The sequence below is a fragment of the Mesoplodon densirostris genome, chromosome 7 (genome assembly GCF_025265405.1).
Source record: "Mesoplodon densirostris isolate mMesDen1 chromosome 7, mMesDen1 primary haplotype, whole genome shotgun sequence".
Taxonomy (NCBI): domain Eukaryota; kingdom Metazoa; phylum Chordata; class Mammalia; order Artiodactyla; family Ziphiidae; genus Mesoplodon; species Mesoplodon densirostris.
In genome coordinates, this window is record NC_082667.1 from 103,821,284 (window position 1) to 103,842,401 (window position 21,118).

Here is a 21,118-nt window from a genome sequence, read left to right on the forward strand (position 1 = left end):
TTACACACCTCAGCAGGAGAAAAGATGATTTTTCTCCTTGCCCAGCCAATGGGAAACCACTACACTCAGCCAATGAAAAGCTGCCACCACCCTGAATTCTCATTGGCCTCCAATGAACTTTTGTTCAAAACAGTCCCTCCCAACTTCCTCCTCTCCTCTATAAAAGCAAGCCCCTTTTCTCTATTCTCTGACCTTGCCTGTATTTTGTCATAGCTTGCATGTCCTGAGTTGCAATTCCTCTGCTGTTCCTGAATAAACTCATTTTGCTGGTTGAATAAATGGCTATTTTATTTATTTATTTATTTATTTATTATTTATTTTTTTGTGGTAGGGCCTCTCACTGTTGTGGCCTCTCCCATTGCGGAGCACAGGCTCCAGACGCGCAGGCTCAGCGGCCATGGCTCACGGGCCCAGCTGCTCCGCGGCATGTGGAATCCTCCCAGACCGGGGCACAAACCCTTGTCCCCTGCATCGGCAGGCGGACTCTCAACCACTGCGCCACCAGGGAAGCCCTGCCTATTTTATTTTTAAGGCTGGCAAAAGTAACTTGATCATACTAATATTTTAATAGGATTGGCCTACTGGCAGTATGAAGCATACTTTAGAGCAAGATAAGATTGCAGGAAGGAAGGTCAATTAAAACAAAGATAGCAATTTATTTAAATATCAGTGACTTAATTTAAGTTAGAAAACCCACCAATATCATCAGCCATATTAATAAATCACCTGGGAGTTGAATGAGTAATTTCTTAGAGTGAAATATATGGAGATATATATATATATATATATATATATAATTAAATATAATAAAAATAATAAAATGGTCATTTCTTGTGCTTATGTCCTGGACTTGGGACCAGGAAGACCTAGATTTAAATTTTGGATTCACAATTTAATAGCAGTATAATTCTAAGAAAGTCACAACCACTGTGCACCTCAGTAGGTTCATCTTTAAAATAAGACGGCAGGGGTTGTTTTGTTCACTGCTGTGTCTCCAGCACTAGCATAGTGATTTAAACACTGCTAATGTCAATAAATATTTACTGATTAAAGGCATGTTTACTCTACAGAGTTGCTGTGCTAATGAAATGAGATAAAAATTGTGAAAGTTTCTAGAACAAATAACTCTAAAATTTATATGGAATCACAAAAGTCCCAGAATTGTCAAAGCAATCCTGAGGAAAAAAGAACAAAACTGGAGGCATAACCCTTCCAGACCTCACACTACACTACAAAGCTACAGTAATCAAAACATCATGGTATTGGCTCAAAACAGACATATAGATCAATAGAAGAGAATAGAGACCAGGAAATAAACCCACACACCTTTGGTCAATTAATCTATGACAAAGGAAGCAAGAATATACAATGGAGAAAAGACAATCTTTTCAAAAAGTGGTGTTGGGAAAGCAGGACAGCTACATGTAAATTAATGAAATTAGAACACTTCATCACACCATACACAAAAATAAACTCAAAATGGATTAAAGACCTAAACATAAGGCCAGACACTATCAAACTCTTAGAGGAAAACATAGGAAGGACACTCTATGACATAAATCACAGCAAGATCCTTTTTGACCCACCTCCTAGAGAAATGGAAATAAAAACAAAAATAAACAAATGGGACCTAATGAAACTTCAAAGCTTTTTCACAGCAAAGGAAACCATAAACAAGACCAAAATACAACCCTCAGAATGGGAGAAAATATTTGCTATTGAAGCAACTGACAAAGGATTAATCTCCAAAATTTACAAGCAGCTCATGCAGCTCAATATTAAAAAAACAAACAACCCAATCCAAAAATGGGCAGAAGACCTAAATAGACATTTCTCCAAAGAAGATATATAGATTGCCAACAAACACATGAAAGAATACTCAACATCATTAATCATAAGAGAAATGCAAATCAAAACTACAATGAGATATCATCTCTCACTGGTCAGAATGGCCATCATCAAAAAAATCTACAAACAATAAATGCTGGAGAGGGTGTGGACGAAAGGGAACCCTCCTACACTGTTGGTGGGAATGTAAATTGGTGCAGCCACTATGGAAAACAGTATGGAGGTTCCTTAAAAAACTAAAAATAGAGCTACCATATGACCCAGCAATCCGCTCCTGAGTATAATCCAGAAAAAATGAAAACTCGAATTCAAAAATATACAGGTACCCCAATGTTCATTGCAGCACTATTTTTTTTTTTTTTTTTTTGCGGTATGCGGGCCTCTCACTGTTGTGGTCTCTCCCGTTGCGGAGCACAGGCTCCGGACGCGCAGGCTCAGCGGCCATGGCTCACGGGCCCAGCCGCTCCGCGGCATATGGGATCCTCCCAGACCGGGGCACGAACCCATATCCCCTGCATCGGCAGGCGGACTCTCAACCACTTGCGCCACCAGGGAGGCCCATTGCAGCACTATTTACAATAGCCAAGACACGGTAACAACCGAAGTGCCCATCAACAGACAACTGGTTTAAGAAGATGCAGTTATCATATATACAATAGAATATTACTCAACCATAAAAAAGAATGAAATATTGCCATCTGTGGCAACATGGATGGACCTAGAGATTATTATACTTAGTGAAATAAGTCAGACAAAGACAAGTATTACATGATATCACTTATATGTGGAATTTAAAAAGTAATACCAATGAATCTATATACAAAACAGAAACAGACTCACAGACATAGAAAACAAACTTATGGTTACCAAAGGGGAAAGGGAGGGTGGGAGGGATAAATTAGGAGTATGGGATTAAGAGATACAAACTACTATACATAAAATAGATAAGCAAAAAGGATTTACTGTGTAGCAAAAGGAACTATATTCAATATCTTGTAATAACATATAATGGAAAATAATCTGAAAAAATATGTATAACTGAATCACTTTGCTGTATACCTGAAACAATCACTATTTTGTAAATCAAATACACTTTAATTTTAAAAAATTGTGAAAGTTCCTAACACAGTTCTTAACAAAGATACTATTAAATGGCTGCTTTGTACCAGGAACTATGCCAGCTGCTGGGGGTATGAAGATGAATAAGACAGCCTTCCTACTCTTGGGAGCTTCAGTCTAAAGAAGCTACACAAAGTATTTGTGATGGAGCACAAGGTACTGTGAAGCTCAGAGTAGGTCCTCTATAAACATTAAACCTAAATTTTATAACACATTACAGTTTACAAAGCACTTTCATGAACATTATCCTATTTGAAACAATGGGTACCATAAATTTTACAAGAATAAACTAAGGTCTTAGGTATTCAGCAGAGAGAAGGATGATCTTTTGTGATGAGTAAGCATGACTTCATGGGAAAGATGGAATTTTAGTTGAGTTTCAGAATACAGAGGGATTTTGACAGGAGTGAAAGATGGAAGGGTGGGAGTTTCATAAGACAGAGAAATACGCAAGCAAAAGCTTGTCCTCGGTAATTCCGTATCACTTTTTTATCTGTGTTCACAAACCATATGTTTATAAATTCCCTCCGGAATACTGCCACATCTTGATATCTGTAATTTTTGGAATCTACCCTTACTGGCCTTTGAAAATCTGGAAAACCTTTTTTTATTCATCTTTAATTTTCATGCACATGATTCATGAATTCTGATGATTACTAATGGAAATTACATGACAGTATTCATTTATTCACAAACACTTATTGAAACCTTGATAAGCTCAAGGCCTTGTCCCTGGCAGTGCGGGGCCTACTAAGATGAACTATGTATACAAGCAACTACCCCACAAAGCAAAGAGCTGTAAGTGCCCTAACGGAGCTGAAGCTGGATTTACACTAGGAGGGCTGAGAGGAGAGGGGTCATCTGCAGCGGGTTTTTTGGTTTGTTTGTTTTTTTCCAGTTCTCCTCCTACAAATCATTCATCTGACTTTGGAGGTTTGACCTTATATAAAAAAAGATTAACTGTTCTTTTACAACCTCCTCTTCCGGATTACTTGCAGGGTTTGTTGTGACCGGTTCAACTCAAACATCTTTCTCTTTACCAGAAGACTGAGGCAATTTAGAAGCCCAATGACTGCCGACTCTCTGCCCTCAGGTTCAGTACTCACCATACATTGTCTTGGGGGACTTTACTCAGGCCTGTACTTTTTTTTTTTTTTTTTTGCAGTACGCGGGCTTCTCACTGCTGTGGCCTCTCCCGTTGCGGAGCACAGGCTCCGGATGCGCAGGCTCAGCGGCCATGGCTCATGGGCCCAGCCGCTCCGCGGCATGTGGGATCTTCCCAGACCGGGGCACGAACCCACGTCCCCTGCATCGGCAGGCGGACTCGCAACCACTGCGCCACCAGGGAAGCCCCTGGCCTGTACTTTCTTGTTTTGAATATTCGTTTATTGTGTTTAGCATATTTGCAATATCCACCAGACTTTAGCCTTTGAAGGGTAGCCTTAGGCAGGAAGGCCCAGGAAAAGTTATGGCTCTTTGTGACGCACTATCCCATCCTGCCTGTCAGTTTTTCTAACCCTCAGGATGGCCCTGAAGGATGGAACATCTTATCCACGTAAAACTGTTCTGGAGATTCTGACCCTCTAAAAGAATAATTTATCCAAGGTCTCAGAGCTCAAAAGTGGTAGACCTTGGATGTGAACATCGTTATTTCTGACCTCAAAGCTCATGCTTTTCCCACCACAACCTATTAACCGTGATAAAGTGTAGTTTAAAATTCATCTTCCTGGTTTTTAAAAATTCTTTAAAAAAATCTCAGTTCACCAGTTTCCTGTTCAGGCTCATGGATTTCAGGTGCTCAACGAGCATCTATCTGCCATTCAAAGCCTAGGATCATTATCTGCCTTCTTCGGTATCCTCGTTTATTTATTACCCTGATCATTTATAACTTTATAGTCATAGTTATCCTCCTGGGTGTCTGCCTATTGGCTTTCTGAAATTTCCCACCGTCCTTGTTGACAATGGCTATAATTCCCTTTTATCATAGTTTTTGAACTCCAAGATGACAACCTCCCATTTTTTTTTTCTTAATGGTCAGGAGGAGGAGGGAAACGCAGGACAAAAGAAAGTGGTTTAGTTAACTGGGGATTGTTTTACTGTATCTTTCCGTCAGACGTTCAGCTATCTTAAATTTTATTTCTCCTGCTTGGCAACTCCAGACGCTAACAAAGCAGCAAGATCAATACAAAACCTGGTCAGTAGATAGAACAACAGGGCGCGTAGCCCCGCCTCTATAACCACGCCCGGGAGGCGGGGCCGTTCTCGCGGCCCTCGTGATTTATAAGTCATCCGGAAGGCACGCCGTGCCTTGGTGGTGCACTGAGTAGGCCCTCGCCGGGACCTCGGGCGTCAGGCAGGCGCAGCGTCAGCCCGCCCCCAGTGTTGGAGCCTCCCTCTCGTGGCCGCTGCCGTGCGGCCTGCGTCGCCTCCCGTAGTTATCCGACCGGCTATGGCCGCTCGTCTCCTGCGTGTTGCCTCCGCCGCCCTCGGCGACACTGCCGGCCGGTGGCTGCTCCTCGCCGGACCCCGCGCGGGAGCCGGCGGCCTCCGGGGGAGCCGGGGGCAGGGCGGGAGCGCCAGGCCGGGCCTGGGCGGCGGCGCAGCTGCGGCGACGCGGACGCTGAGCGTGTCGGCGCGCGCGCGGAGCAGGTGAGGGGCGGGGGGCGCGTGGGCGTTCGGTCACTGGCAGAACGGCCGCACTTCTTCCGCCCGCTTTCCGGTTCCGTCGGCTTCTCCCGGCGACGGCGTGCGGGCCATACGACCGGCCCCGCCCGCCTCTTGCTCCGCCTTCTCCGTGTCCCCGGTTGGTCGCTCGGTGTGGTCGCGGCCTCCTTTCCTTACCGCTGCCAAGTTGCCTTTCAGATCCACTGACGCCTGGCGGGGAATGGGGGCCCGGGACCCCCGATCTCCTTGTCCCAGTGCCCTCAGGAAAACCAGGCACTTTGCTGCCGCTGGTTTTCCGTGCGGTTTGGCGAGGATCTAACTTTGTTATGCTCGAAACCGCGGTGACCTTCGTAAGATGCGCCCCGTTCGTGTCCTGGCCTGCAGTTTCTTATCGTGCCTTCCTCCTGCTAGGTCAGGACGATCTGTCTCCAAGTCCGTGTCCATTTAGGATCCACCCGCTCTGTCCCCGAGCTTCCTGTTTGCTCTCTTCTGGTTGCTGTCGGGGTAAACGCCCCTGCGTTGGACTGGCAAGGCAGGGTTTTAAACTGGGCTTTGACACTTATTGTCCAGTTTGTCTAACGTCAGTGGAGGATAACAATCGTGTCGGCCTCACAGGATTATTTGAAGGACAAATGAGAGCATACAGGTAATGTAGGGAGTCTTGTGTCTGGCCCGTAGCGAGGACTCAGTAGATCCCACCTGTTAGCATCAGCTGCCTCCTAGGCACACAGCGTTGTGTTTTGTATTAAGTACCGAAAGAGGTGAGAGAAAATTTGCCCAAAATATGTTGCAGTCTTATATTCTTGGGCAGATTCGTTTCTCAAAGACAGAATCCCCTTAGATATAATAGAGAGAAAATTTCCTCATAATTTCAGAGTCTAGCACTGTGTTGGCGCCTTATTTAATGCAGGTCTCGGAACAGCTCTTTGACTCCCTGCTGTTGTGTAGCAGCAAGAAGGAGCTGCAGGGAGAAGGGGTTGGATTTGTATTCCTCTCTAGTTTCTTCTTCATGAGGTTCCTGAGAATAGGGTGGAGGAGTTACTCATCTTTTCCCCTGTAATCCCATAATATAGTGGGTGCTCAATATATTGTTGTTGCATGAACTGCCAGGGAGATAATGGGGAAGGCACGCAGGGGGTATTTGTCCCTGTTTCCGTTACACTTTTCCTGTCTTTGACCTTCATCTGCCTGGATGCCTTGTTTTCTGCATTGTATGCTTTCTTGAAAATTTGTGTATAAATTGAGACATATGTTGAACATATTTGTGTAACTAGTATTTAAAGGAACGATTGCTTTTGTAAATGGGAATTATATCCCCCAAACTTACTGTTTGAATTGGTACATCAAGTTGTCTTAAAGGGAAGCACATCTGTCTGTTCCCTTATAAACCTGCTTTCCCCCTCATTGGCACGGTTTCCATTGGTGGCCTGTGCTTCCTATCAAAGACTTTGGAGCTACAACTAGGTTACAATAAGGTTTTCTGACTCTTATTATCTAAGACTTATGCTATCCAATATGGTCACTACTAACCACATATAGTCATTTAAGTTTAAGATAATTAAAGTTAAATAAAATTAAAGAATCATTTTCCCAGTTCCACTGGCCACATTTCAAGTACTGGATAAACACATGTGGCTAGTAGCTACTATCTGGGACATCACAGCTATAGAACATCTCTGTTATTGCACAAAGTTTGGACAGAACAGTCTAGAAGCTGTAGTTCTGACTTTGAAGTTTAACATTTAGATAAGCTTTCAATAATTGAGAGTTGAAAAACTCTTTTTACTGCAAAATACCCTGATATAGTACTTTATATTTTGTAGTGATTTAGGTTGCAAAGGGCTTTCACGTGTATTATTTCCCTTGACTCTTAAGAAAATCCTCTGAGATAAGTGAGGTAGATAAACGAGAATAAAAATTTATATTAAGTAGCATGCAAAACTAGGACTAGAACTCACATAGTTTTTGTTTGTTTTTTGAGCACCATTAGAGTTGACAATTCTTTAGCCCATAGGGTCATTTGGAAGAGTTAAGGTGGCTATGGAAGTGGGGATCCCTAGACAGGGCCCTTTTCTTGGACCAACTACCCCAGGCTACCCCACATAGTGAAAGGGTGGGCATCAACAGCTATAACTCCTCTCCCTATTAGAAGTCTGTTAAGAGCTTTACCACGGCAGCGCCTGGAGAGCTTTGTCAAAATATCTGCTGTGGTTGAGCAGAATAAATGGCGGTGCATAAAGGGTAAACAAGTGAAGAAAATAGTTGTTTGTGGTGCTGGCTAACTCATTGATGATGATAGAGGATTTAGAAGGATCCTAATTATTTCCCAGTGCATGAAATCTTATCCTTTTTGGGAACAGCTGGAAGCTTTTTGCTAGTTCTTAGAATTGGGGAAGAAAACTGTACAAAACCCACAAATTCCACTTGTTAATAGTGAATGGATAAAGTTACCTGTATGAAGTGCCTGTGTATAATGCTTTAAGGAACAAAATATTTCCACAGACTTTCTCTCCTTTAATTCTCTCAGCAGCTTGGTGAAGTCACTGTTATTGCCATTTTACCCATGGTCACCTAATGAGTATACGTATGTCAGAACCAGGGCTAGAATCTATGTCTTCTGACTCTTACATCTTATATTCCACACTTTCTCAGCTGCAAAATTACTTTTTCTCTCTCTTTTCTGCTTCCTCTCCTGTTCTTTGATAAACCTGTTATTACTCTTACTCTGCAGTTTTTTTCTGGGGCTGTACACCTTTTTCAATATGTAGCAGCAGTTCAGGCTCCTTAACAACAAAAGGAACGGGGCTTTAAATAAAAGTTATCAACCAGTGTTTGTTGAGCTCTACAGTATGTTAGGAATTTTGCATATGTTGTCAAAACTATGAGATAAATGTTACCCTGATTTTACAGAAGAGGAGTCTGATGTCAGAGTTGCAATTCCTTGGCTGTAGCTCATCTCTAGTGTGCTGCATAAGAGCAGCAGTGCCCAAACCTGCGGCCTTCAGTAGTGTGTATAAATGATGGAATTCTTTCTGCTGCACTTCTTGTACCTTAGGCTACCAGGCATTTTTTGATGTCAAGTCTCTAGGCTTCTGCAGGGCTCAGACCCATATTTCCATCAGGCTTCTGGACATTTGCATCTGTTTATTATTACATCAAACAGGTCTAAAGTTGAACTCATTTCCAATCTTCCCCAAAGCTCCTTCTCCTCCTAAGTTAACCTTAAGTTAAACTGTACTCCCTCATTGTCCGAGCTAGAAATTTCAACATTATTTCTTCCCTCTCCAAAACCTTTTAATTCTGCCTCCTGAATATTTCTCAAATCAGTGTCTCCTACGTCCTTGCTTTGTTTATGCCCTTTCAATAACCTCCAGTGTGGTCTCCCTGCCTCCAGAGTATCTTCATTCCTAGTCATTTTTCTTCGAAAAAATAGCAGTTGCCTAGTTGAAAATCACGAATGTTTGGGAATACTTGCTTTAAAGAATTTTTTGCTACGAAAAGAAGTCGGAGAGCACATGCCCATTTAAGGGACATTCTCTCTCTCTTTCTCTCTCTCTCACTCACACACACACACACACACACACACACACACACACACACACACTTCTGATCAAAATTTTTAATTACTACGATCCTCATTTTTCAGCATTGAGTTATTAAGGACGAATTATCTGATAAGGCCTCAGCTGCCTTGTTTGGGAAATGAGATGATGGACTTGGTAATTTGCAAGATATTTATAGCTCTGAAATTATGTAATTCTAGGTTTTATTTACACTAAACGTTTTCTTTGATGGACTATTACCATCTATTGGCAGTGGTGAAAATTAAAACTAATTCGTTTAATCTGAAGTACATCTTTTCAAATTGTGAGGTAAAAATTTAAATGACCAGTAGCGGAGGATAAGTATCTAGTTGATAATATGATTTCTTTTTTTTTGTTTTTTTGCTCTACGCGGGCCTCTCACTGTTGTGGCCTCTCCCGTTGCGGAGCACAGGCTCCGGACGCGCAGGCTCAGTGGCCATGGCTCACGGGCCCAGCTGCTCCACGGCATGTGGGATCTTCCCGGACCGGGGCACGAACCTGTGTCCCCTGCATCGGCAGGCGGACTCGCAACCACTGCGCCACCAGGGAAGCCCAATAATAATATGATTTCTTTTCCCAAAGTTTGGACTGATGTTTGTGAGAAGGGTAAGAAATTTAAGTTAGTTAGCTAACTGATAACTAGCTGATAGATCCTATAGTAATGAAACATGTAAGGAGGTATTATATTTATTTTCCCACATATTCAAGCAAAGAAAACCTTTTTTCTAGTCCCTTTGTGTTTCGAGTACACTATATGGACCAAAATGAGATGTTCAAATACTCAGAAAACTATCAAACTGCTGGCTCTCAGTGACTGTACTTATCAGACACTTGCATAACAATTGCCTTATCAATAGCAGAATGATTTGTTTTTAAAGCTCTCCACAACCGTCAGCTAGTCTTTTAGGGACACATTCATAGAGACATTGTTTTTCAGAGAGCTATCTGAGAGCAAAGCAAACTTCACGAGTGATAATGATTGCTAAGCATTTCGTGTAACTGTGACCGGACAGTGACCACTGGGGAGACACATACTACAGGTGGCTTTGATAGTGACGTACTTGCTATTTAAGGTGGCAGAGCTTCCCTCCTGGTAGGTGGGTAGATAGATAATGCCTGTGATTTGTGGTGTCTCCTTCCCAAATAAACTTGGGAAAGAAAAGAAAATACTGTAAAGGAGGATATTTGCACGCACACAGACACACACACAACCTATTTTTTTGGCGTTACAGGTTCTTAGAACAATTTTTTTAAAGTATCTTTTGAAATTACTAAAAATAATAAAGGACTGCTTCCTTTTCCAGCTCAGAAGATAAAATAACAGTCCACTTTATAAACCGTGACGGTGAAACATTAACAAGCAAAGGAAAAGTTGGTGACACTCTACTAGATGTTGTGGTTGAAAATAATCTTGATATTGATGGTTTTGGTGAGTATGGAACATTCTTTAAAATTTATAAATGAAACTGTTGAATAGGTTTCAGCTTTGTTTTTTCGAAGAATTTTAACTAGAGTATGCTAAGTGAAATATTAAAATTCAGGATGTATTAGTATTATATTCTCACCTATAAAGAATAAGTGACACCGTGTTTCTCTTCTTTGAACATTTAATTAGCTATATGCCCCAAAGTCTGTTGCTTCATTACCTTATTGATTATGTGTGCAATGCAAAGCTGGGAGTAGGAAGTGGAATTGAAAGATACCAGGTTGGGATAATAAATGTCATATCCCGTGGGTAGTTAAATCATTTTAAGTTAGTCTTTTTTTAAGCTTTTTATTTTGAAATAATCTTAGACTTATAGAAAAGTTGCAAAAATAGTACAGAGTTTCTGTATAATCTTCACTCAGCTTCCCCTACTGTTAACAATTTATATAACCATAATACCATAATCAAAACACAGAAATTAACATTGGTTCAATAACTAAAAAACTACAGATTTATAGAATTTTGCTAGCTTTTCCACTGATGTCTCTGTTTTGGGATTCAATCCAGGATCCCACATTGCATTTAGTTATCATATCTCCTTAGTCTCCTTCAGTCTGACATTTCCTCAGTCTTATTTTTCATGACCTTGATACTTTTGAAAAGTACTGGTAAGTATTTTGTAAAATGTTCCTCAATTTGGGTTTGATGGGTGTTTTCTTTTTCTTTTAATTTAAATTTTAAAAAATTATTTAATTTATTTATTTATGTATGTCTGTGCCATGTGGCTTATGGGATCTTAGTTCCCGACAGGGATTGAACCTGGGCCCTTGGCAGTGAAAGCATCGAGTCCTAACCACTGGACTGCCAGGGAATTCCCAGACTGGTGTTTTCTTAATTACATTGAACTTATGCATTCTTTTTATTTTAAGTGAGTTTTATTTTACTTACTACTTTCATATTTTATTTTATTTTTTTTTGAGATATAATTGACATGTTAGTTCCAGGTATACAACATAATGGTTTGATATTTGTATACAATGTGAAGTGATCACCTGAACAGTAAGTCTAGTTAGCATTCATCACCATACGTAGTCTTGAACGTCAACTCACCTTCCTAGAAAGGGTAATTAATCTACCTCTTACTAGAGAAGGAAGTGTTTTGGTTAGAAAGTTTTCATTTCTAGGCTTTTGACCATATTCCTTAACCACTCACACAAAGCCCATGTCCTGGAAGCTGCCATCTTAGAGCTCAGGGATACCCTGTATATCACTTGTCAGTTTTGCTCGAGCATCCTCGCTATCTAGAACGGTGGTTCTTTAAGAGGGTTCCATCAGTGTCACTTGGGAAATGCACATTCTCAGGCCTCACTCCAGATCTACTGATTCAGAAAGTCTGGGGTGTGGCCCAGAAATGTGTGTTTTAACAAGCCCTCCATGTGATTTAGTTGCATGTTAAAGTTTGAGAACCATTGGTCTGCAGTCAGGTCCAAGGAGCATATCTGATTATTCTTCTTTCAAGGCACTGTTCACATTGCACTTTTAAGAACACTTTTCAGATCAGAATTATTTCTCCTCCTCCATTTTCCCATGATATATTAAATATACTTCTCTATGTTAATGTTCATCTCAGTTTTCCTTTTTAGAGGGAATATCCCTTTCCTTTATTAGAGTTTGTGCTTTTGGAAGACTGTTATCACTCAGGTAACCAGAGTTGGCAGTCAATAATATTTGCTGAATTTCTGAATCTAATGTCAGTTTCAGGGATAACTGTAACAACTACCATTTGAGTGCATACTACATCCCAGCATATGTTATCTATTATTGTAACAACTCTAAGAGGTAGATTTTTTTTTTAACTTCCACTTTATAGATGAAGAAACTAAAGTTCAGAGAAATTAATGTTCCCTGGGTCATACAGGTAGCAAGTGAGAAGGCTAAGGTTCAAACCTAAGTCTCTCTAACTCCTAAACCTCTGCTTTTTCCTTTATGCCTTTTTCTCTAAGAAGCATCTTTCCTTTGTGAACACTTGTTACAGAAATTAGGTGATGAAATAGTTGATATAATTCTAGTTTTAAGGAATTTTTTACTCTAATTCAGTTGTTCTTGGCTAGGACTGAGTTTCAGAATTCTGCAGAACTTTAAAAAATGTCACATCCTTGATGGTAAGGGAGAAAGGGAAGTTGTACAGGTATCCTTTTAAAAAGCTCCACATGGTTCAGATCCATACCATGGTTAAGAGCAACTAATTTATGGAAAAAAACCCATTGATAACTTATATATATATTCTATAAAATTTATATATAATTGATCTCTCTCATGAGTTCATGTTCAGCAACACTTTTGACTAAGCTGAGTTTCTCTGAATTATTCTCTCACAAATGAAAAGTAGTACATTGCACAGTAATTGAGAATAGACTCTGGAATCAGACAAATTGTGGTTCATAAACCAACATTGTCACTTACTAGCCATGAGACCTGGAGCAAGCTACTTTATGTCGGTATGCCTCAGTTTCCTCTTCTGTAAAATAGGATTGTAATAGTTCTAACCTCATAGGGCTGTTAAAGATTAAATAGGGTATTGGAAGTGAAGTGCTTAGCATAGTGGCTATGTTGGTAAGAACAGTAGGATTTGTGGCATTTTAACTTGCCCTATTCGCCTTCTCCTTTCCCCAGTTCAACAGTAGCTTTAAAAACCAGCAGCCTTGTGGCCACTGGAGGGGCAAACTGGTTTGAGTTCCTCAGAAGATCCCATCTCCAGAACGTTGTCACTTGTCTTGCAGCTTCTCAGAAAAGCTCCGTTCCAGGGAGTTGTTATTTGACCTGCCTCAGAGATTGCTCTGTGGGGAGTCTCTGTCCCTAGGACTTCCGTCTAAAATAATTACCTGCAGTTGTTGAACACTGTGCTGCCTGAGGCTGTGATGCCACTTGGAGCAAAGAGCCTGGCCAAAAATCTAAAAGGAAGATCTGGGGAGCGAGATGTCTGTAGTGGGCTTTGAAATGCTTCAGGGATCTAGAAGGCCACGCACAAATGCAGGACTGTGTTTGTGCCCAGGAAAGACCCGACAGGGCCCCAGTCTCTCATCTCTGGCTGACTTTGAGGTCCCATGCAGGTGAAGGCCAAGACAGACATGTAGACTGCTTGAACACTAAAGGTGTGCCTAATCACGCACAGAGCTCCTCAGCAAAGGGTAGAAGCCATATTGGTTCAGAAAACTGAAGGAAACCTCCATCCAGTCATGTAGCTGACCACTAAGCTCACTGAGTGGAGACATTGGTGGTCACATGCTACAGGGAATACAGACTTCAGAGTTAGTCTGGGAAAGTCACTAGAGAAACAAATAGCAACAACAAAAACCAAAAAGCCAGCCACAACAACAAACCCAGGGGAGACAGTGGTGATCTGACTTCCAGAGTTACCATATTATATTACTTAGAATGTCCACTTGGCAATAAAAAAATTCAAGACACCCAAAGAAACAGGAAAGTATGGTCCATACTCAGACAAAAAAAACAAAAAACCAAAACAGTCAATAGAGACTGTCCCCAAGGAGACCCAGGTATTAGACTTACTAGACAAAGATGTTAAATCAGCTGTTATAAAAGTTCAGAGAGCTTAAGGAAAGTATGTGGAGATATTCTTGGGCCTTTGCACATCTGTGTGTGTGGACCCTGTTACCACTCTGTATAAGGGTATGTAAAAGAAATAGTGAACTTTGTTCCTGCCCTTGAGAAAGCTGATCTCTTGTGCTCTGGGAAGGCTAATGTGGAGACTGTGAACCAGTAAATCTCTTTCTATAAATTTCTCCACAGATTCCATCTCAGCTTTAGGAAAGGACATGTATGCTAGGCTGTTTACTGCAAAGATGTTTGTAACAGCGAAAGATTTGAAAGAAGCAAATGCCCATCAATAGAGGACTGATATATATAGTCCTACAAGGGGATACTATATGGCTGTGTTTAAAAAAGAAAAAAAGTCTCTGAAAGGAGTCTTAAAAACAAATATCAGTGATTACCTGTTGATAGGAGGGAGGCAGAGGGGAGACTTTAAGTGCCATGGTGTATTTAATCCATCTCTTTCTTTGGACATTTAGGTGGCTTCCAGTTTTCAACTATTGTAAATAACCTTAAGGTGAACGTCCCCAGAAATACCTTTCTGTGTTTATGTTCTATAATTTTCTTGCATTGAATTCCTGGGGATGGAATTACTTAGTAAACTTTGTTTTATAAATTGTTTGCTCAAACTGTTTGCTGTTTTTCAGATGAGGTATTGCTTATTTTCAGCCGTTAGGAAAGGCTCTTTAAATGTGCAAAAAAAAAAAAAAAAAGAAAATTAAACATTTATTTGAAAGGCTTTTAACTTCTATTTTACATGAAGCTACATTCAGTAGCTACATAAAGTATTTTACATTATTTATAGTAGATAATTTTCATAAGTTGCTTTCCATTGCTTTGAAACAAAAGTGTAAGTATTTTGACCTTAATACTTGAAAGTATCTTTAAAATTTTTTTTTTTTTTAGATGTTGGGGGTAGGAGTTTATTAATTACTTAATTTATTTTTGCTGTGTTGGGTCTTCGTTTCTGTGCGAGGGCTTTCTCTAGTTGTGGCAAGCGGGGGCCACTCTTCATCACGGTGCGCGGGTGTCTCACTATTGTAGCCTCTCTTGCTGCAGAGCACAGGCTCCAGACGTGCAGGCTCAGTATTTGTGGCTCATGGGCCTAGTTGCTCCGCAGCATGTGGGATCCTCTCAGACCAGGGCTCGAACCCGTGTTCCCTGCATTAGCAGGCAGATTCTCAACGACTGCACCACCAGGGAAGCCCTAAAATTTTTAAAAAGTATTTTTCTTTAATTTTTAAAAGGTATATATTGTAGTACACTGTTTTTCAAACTGCAGGTTGCAACCATTTGTGGGTCATATAATCAACTTAATAGCTTTCAACTAGAATTTAAAGTAATTAAAAAGAACATGTAAAAACACACTGTCTTTTGTATTATTCCATGAAATGCTTGTTTAGTTATTTTACAAAGTATATGTATACTAGGTTGTGATGTAAAATAGAACTCAAAATTAAAACATTCATTTTGGAAGCCATTGGTTAGAATGATTGAGAATGGAGTCTTCCTGCCTGGATATGTTCCCCAGCTCTGTCACTTTGCCAGCTTTGTGATCTTGGGTTAGGTCTCTAACCCCTTCATACCTTGTCTCTTTAAGGGTAAAATGGGAATAATGTTAGTATCTACCTCGTAAGGTTGCTGTAAAGATCCAATGAGTTTATCTAAGCAAGGCTAAATAGATGTTAGCTATTTTTGTTAACGTAGTTATTACTACAGGCTCATTGTTCATTATAACAAATTTAAGAAGTACGTTAAAAAATCAGAACTTCCTATAGTTTTTATTTTTCTTTCGGGGGGAGAGAGTTTTTTTCTTGAATTTTTGAATTTTATTTTATTTATCTTTTTATACAGCAGATTCTTATTAGTTATCCATTTTATACATAATAGTGTATATATGTCAATCCCAATCTCCCAATTCATCACACCACCACACCCAACCCCCGCCACTTTCCCCTTTTGGTGTTCATACGTTTGTTCTCTACATCTGTGTCTCAATTTCTGCCCTGCAAACTGGTTCATCTGTACCATTTTTCTGGGTTATACATACATGCGTTAATATGCGATATTTTTCTCTTTTTGACTTCACTCTGTATGACAGTCTCTAGATTCATCCACGTCTCTACAAATGACCCAGTTTCCTTCCTTTTTATGGCTGAGTAATATTCCATTGTATATATGTAACACATCTTTTTTATCCATTCGTCTCTCGATAGGCATTTAGGTTGCTTCCATGACCTGGCTATTGTAAATAGTGCTGCAGTGAACATTGGGGTGCATGTGTCTTCTTGAATTATGGTTTTCTCTGTGTATATGCCCAGTAGTGGGATTGCTGGGTCATATGGTAATTCTATTTTTAGTTTTTTAAGGGACCTCCATACTGTTCTCCATAGTGGCTGTATCAATTTACATTCCCACCAACAGTGCAAGAGGGTTACCTTTCTCCACACCCTCTCCAGCATTTGTTGTTTGTAGATTTTCTGATGATGCCCATTCTAACTGGTGTGAGGTGATACCTCATTGTAGTTTTGATTTGCATTTCTCTAATAATTAGTGATGTTGAGCAGCTATTCATGTGCTTCTTGGCCATCTGTATGTCTTCTTTGGAGAAATGTCTGTTTAGGTCTTCTGCCCATTTTTTGATTGGGTGGGTTGTTTTTTTAATGTTGAGCTGCCTGAGCTGTTTATATATTTTGGAGATTAATCCTTTGTCCATTGAAACGTTTGCAAATATTTTCTCTCATTCTGAGGGTTATCTTTTCATCTTGTTTGTAGTTTCCTTTGCTTTGCAAAACTTTTAAGTTTCATTAGGTCCCATTTGTTTATTTTTGTTTTAATTTCCATTACTCTAGGAGGTGGATCAAAAAAGATCTTGCTGTGATTTATGTCAAAGAGAGTTCTTCCTATGTTTTCCTCTAAGAGTTTTATAGTGTCCAGTGTTACATTTAGGTCTCTAATCCATTTTGAGTTTATTTTTGTGTATGGTGTTAGGGAGTGTTCTAATTTCATTCTTTTACATGTAACTGGACAGTTTTCCCAGCACCACTTTTTTTTTTTTTTTTTGCGATACGTGGGCCTCTCACTGTTGTGGCCTCTCCCATTGTGGAGCACAGGCTCCGGTCACCCAGGCTCAGCGGCCATGGCTCACGGGCCCAGCCACTCCACGGCATGTGGGATCTTCCCGGACCGGGGCACGAACCCGTGTCCCCTGCATCGGCAGGCGGACTCTCAACCACTGCGCCACCAGGGAAGCCCCCAGCACCACTTATTGAAGAGACTGTCTTTTCTCCATTGTATATCCTTGCCTCCTTTGTCATACATTAGTTGACCATAGGTGCGTGGGCTTATCTCTGGGCTTTCTATCCTGTTCCTTTGATCTATATTTCTGTTTTTGTGCCAGTACCATATTGTCTTGATTACTGAAGCTTTGTAGTATAGTCTGAAATCAGGGAGTCTGATTCCTCCAGCTCCGTTTTTTTCCCTCAAGACTGCTTTGGCTGCTTGGGTCTTTTGTCTCTCCATACAGATTTTAAGGGTTTTTGTTCTACTTCTGTAAAAAATGCCATTGGTAATTTGATAGGGATTGCATTGAATCTGTAGATTGCTTTGGGTAGTAGAGTCATTTTCACAGTATTGATTCTTCCAAGCCAAGAACATGGTATATCTCTCCATCTGTTTGTATCATCTTTAATTTCTTTCATCAGTCTCATAGTTTTCTGCATACAGGTCTTTTGTCTCCCTAGGTAGGTTTATTCCTAGGTATTTTATTCTTTTTGTTGCAGTGGTAAATGGGAGTGTCTCCTTAATTTCTCTTTCAGATTTTTCATCATTAGTGTATAGAAATGCAAGAGATTTCTGTGCATTAATTTTGTATCCTTCAACTTTACCAAATTCATTGATTAGCTCTAGTAGTTTTCTGGTGGCATCTTTAGGATTCTCTATGTATAGTATCATGTCATCTGCAAACAGTGACAGTTTTACTTCTTCTTTTCCAATTTGTATTCCTTTTATTTCTTTTTCTTCTCTGATTGCCATGGCTAGGACTTCCAAAACTGTGTTGAATAATAGTGGTGAGAGTGGATATCCTTGTCTTGTTCCTGATCTTAGAGGAGATGCTTTCAGTTTTTCACCACTGAGAATGCTGTTTGCTGTGGGTTTGTCATATATGGCCTTTATTATTTTGAGGTAGGTTCCCTCTGTGCCCACATTCTGGAGAGTTTTTATCATAAATGGGTGTTGAATTTTCTCTACAGCTTTTTCTGCATCTATTGAGATGATCATACAGTTTTTCTTCTTCAGTTTGTTAGTGTGTATCACATTGATTGATTTGCGTATACTGAAGAATCCTTTCATTCCTGGGATAAATCCCACTTGATCATGGTGTATGATCCTTTTAATATGTTGTTGGATTCGGTTTGCTACTATTTTGAGGATTTTTGCATCTATATTCATCAGTGATATTGGTCTGTAATTTTCTTTTTTTGTAGTATCTTTGCCTGGTTTTGGGATCAGGGGGATGGTGGCCTCATAGGATGAGTTTGGGAGTGTTCCTTCCTCTGCAGTTTTTTGGAAGAGTTTGAGAAGGATGGGTGTTAGCTCTTCTCTAAATGTTTGATAGAATTCACCTGTGAAGCCATCTGGCCCTGGGCTTTTGTTTGTTGGAAGATTTTTAATCACAGTTTCTATTTCATTCCTTGTGATTGGTCTGTTCATATTTTCTATTTCTTCCTGGTTCAGTCATGGAAGGATATACCTTTCTAAGAATTTGTCCGTTTTATTGGCATAGAGTTGCTTGTAGTAGTCTCTTAGGATGCTTTGTATTTCTGCGGTGTCTGTTGTAACTTCTCCTTTTTCATTTCTAATTTTATTGATTTGAATCCTCTCCCTCTTTTTTTGATGAGTCTGGCTAATGGTTTATCAAATTTTGTTTATCTTCTCAAAGAATCAGCTTTTAGTTTTATTGATCTTTGCTATTGTTTTCTTTGTTTCTATTTCATTTATTTCTGCTCTGATCTTTATGATTTCTTCTGCTAACTTTGGGTTTTGTTTGTTCTTCTTTCTCTAGTTCCTTTAGGTGTAAGGTTAGATTGTTTATTTGAGATTTTTCTTGTTTCTTGAGGTAGGCTTCTATTGCTATAAACTTCCCTCTTAGAACTGCTTTTGCTGCATCCCATAAGTTTTGGATTGTCATGTTTTCATTGTCATTTGTCTCTAGGTGTTTTTTTCATTTCCTCTTTGATTTCTTCAGTGATCTCTTGGTTATGTAGTAACGTATTTTTTAGCTTCCATGTGTTTGTGTTTTTTACATTTTTTTCCCTTTAATTCATTTCTAATCTCATAGCGTTGTGGTCCTAAAAGGTGCTTGTTATGATTTCAATTTCCTTAAATTTACTGAGGCTTGATTTGTGACCCAAGATGTGATCTATCCTGGAGAATGTTTCGTGCGCACTTGAGAAGAAAGTGTAATCTGCTGTTTTTGGATGGAACGTACTATAAATATCAATTAAATCTCTCTGGTCTATTGTATCATTTAAAGCTTGTGTTTCCTTATTAATTTTCTGTTTGGATGATTTGTCCTTTGGTGTAAGTGAGGTGTTAAAGTCCCCCACTATTATTGCGTTACTGTCAATTTCCTCTTTTATAGCTGTTAGCAGTTGCCTTATGTTTTGAGGTGCTCCTATGTTGGGTGCATATATATTTATAATTGTTATAGCTTCTTCTTGGATTGATCCCTTGATCAAGGAAGTGTCCTTCCTTGTCTCTTGTAACGTTCTTTATTTTAAAGTCTATTTTATGTGATATGAGTATTGCTACTCCAGCTTTCTTTTGATTTCCATTTGCATGGAATATCTTTTTCCATCCCCTCACTTTCAGTCTGTATGTGTCCCTAAGTCTGAAGTGGGTCTCTTGTAGACAGCATATATATGGGTTTTGTTTTTGTATCCATTCAATGAGCCTGTGTCTTTTGGTTGGAGCATTTAATCAATTCACGTTTAAGGTAGTTAGTGATATGTATGTTCTTATTACCATTTTCGTAATTGTTTGGGGTTTGTTTTTGTAGGTCCTTTTCTTCTCTTGTGTTTCCCACTTAGAGAAGTTCCCTTAGCATATGTTGTAGAGCTGGTTTCGTGGTGCTGAATTCTCTTAGCTTTTGCTTGTCTGTAAAGCTTTTGATTTCTCCATCAAATCTGAATGAGATCCTTACCAGGTAGATTAATTTCAGTAGTAGGTTCTTCCCTTTCATCACTTTAGGTATATCATGCCATTCCCTTCTGGCTTGTAGAGTTTCTGCTGAGAAAGCAGCTGTTAACCTCATGGGAATTCCCTTATGTGTTATTTGTCATTTTCCCTTGCTGCTTTCAATAATTTTTCTTTGTCTTTAATTTTTGCCAATTTGATTACTGTGTGTCTCAGCATGTTTCTCCTTGCATTTATCCTGTATGGGACTCTCTGTGCTTTCTAGACCTGGATGGCTATTTCCTTTCCCATGTTAGGGAAGTTTTTGACTATAATCTCTTCAAATATTTTCTGGGGTCCTTTCTCTCTCTCTTCTCCTTCTGGACCCCTATAATGCAAATGTTGTTGCGTTTAATGTTGTCCCAGAGGTCTCTTAGGCTGTCTTCATTTCTTTTCATTCTTTTTTCTTTATTCTGTTCTGCAGCAGTGAATTCCACCATTCTGTCTTCCAGGTCACTTATCTGTTCTTCTGCCTCAGTTATTCTGCTATTGATTCCTTGTAGTGTAGTTATTATTATTATTATTATTTTGAGGTTTGCGGGCCTTTCACTGTTGTGGCCTCTCCCATTGCGGAGCACAGCCTCCGGATGCGCAGACTCCGTGGCCGTGGCTCACGGGCCCAGCCACT

The 21,118-nt window shown here is 39.9% G+C and overlaps 1 protein-coding gene across 1 annotated transcript in view; it reads left to right on the forward strand.

Moving 5' to 3' along the window:
* Nucleotides 1-5,255: 5,255 nt before the first annotated feature.
* FDX1 (ferredoxin 1) overlaps nucleotides 5,256-21,118 on the forward strand; it is a 34,697-nt gene continuing 18,834 nt past the window's right edge. The window contains exons 1-2 of the mRNA XM_060104024.1: nucleotides 5,256-5,616; nucleotides 10,520-10,644. Of these exons, the coding sequence (XP_059960007.1) occupies nucleotides 5,417-5,616; nucleotides 10,520-10,644 (325 nt within the window). The 5' untranslated portion in view covers nucleotides 5,256-5,416. The remainder of the gene's footprint in view (nucleotides 5,617-10,519; nucleotides 10,645-21,118) is intronic.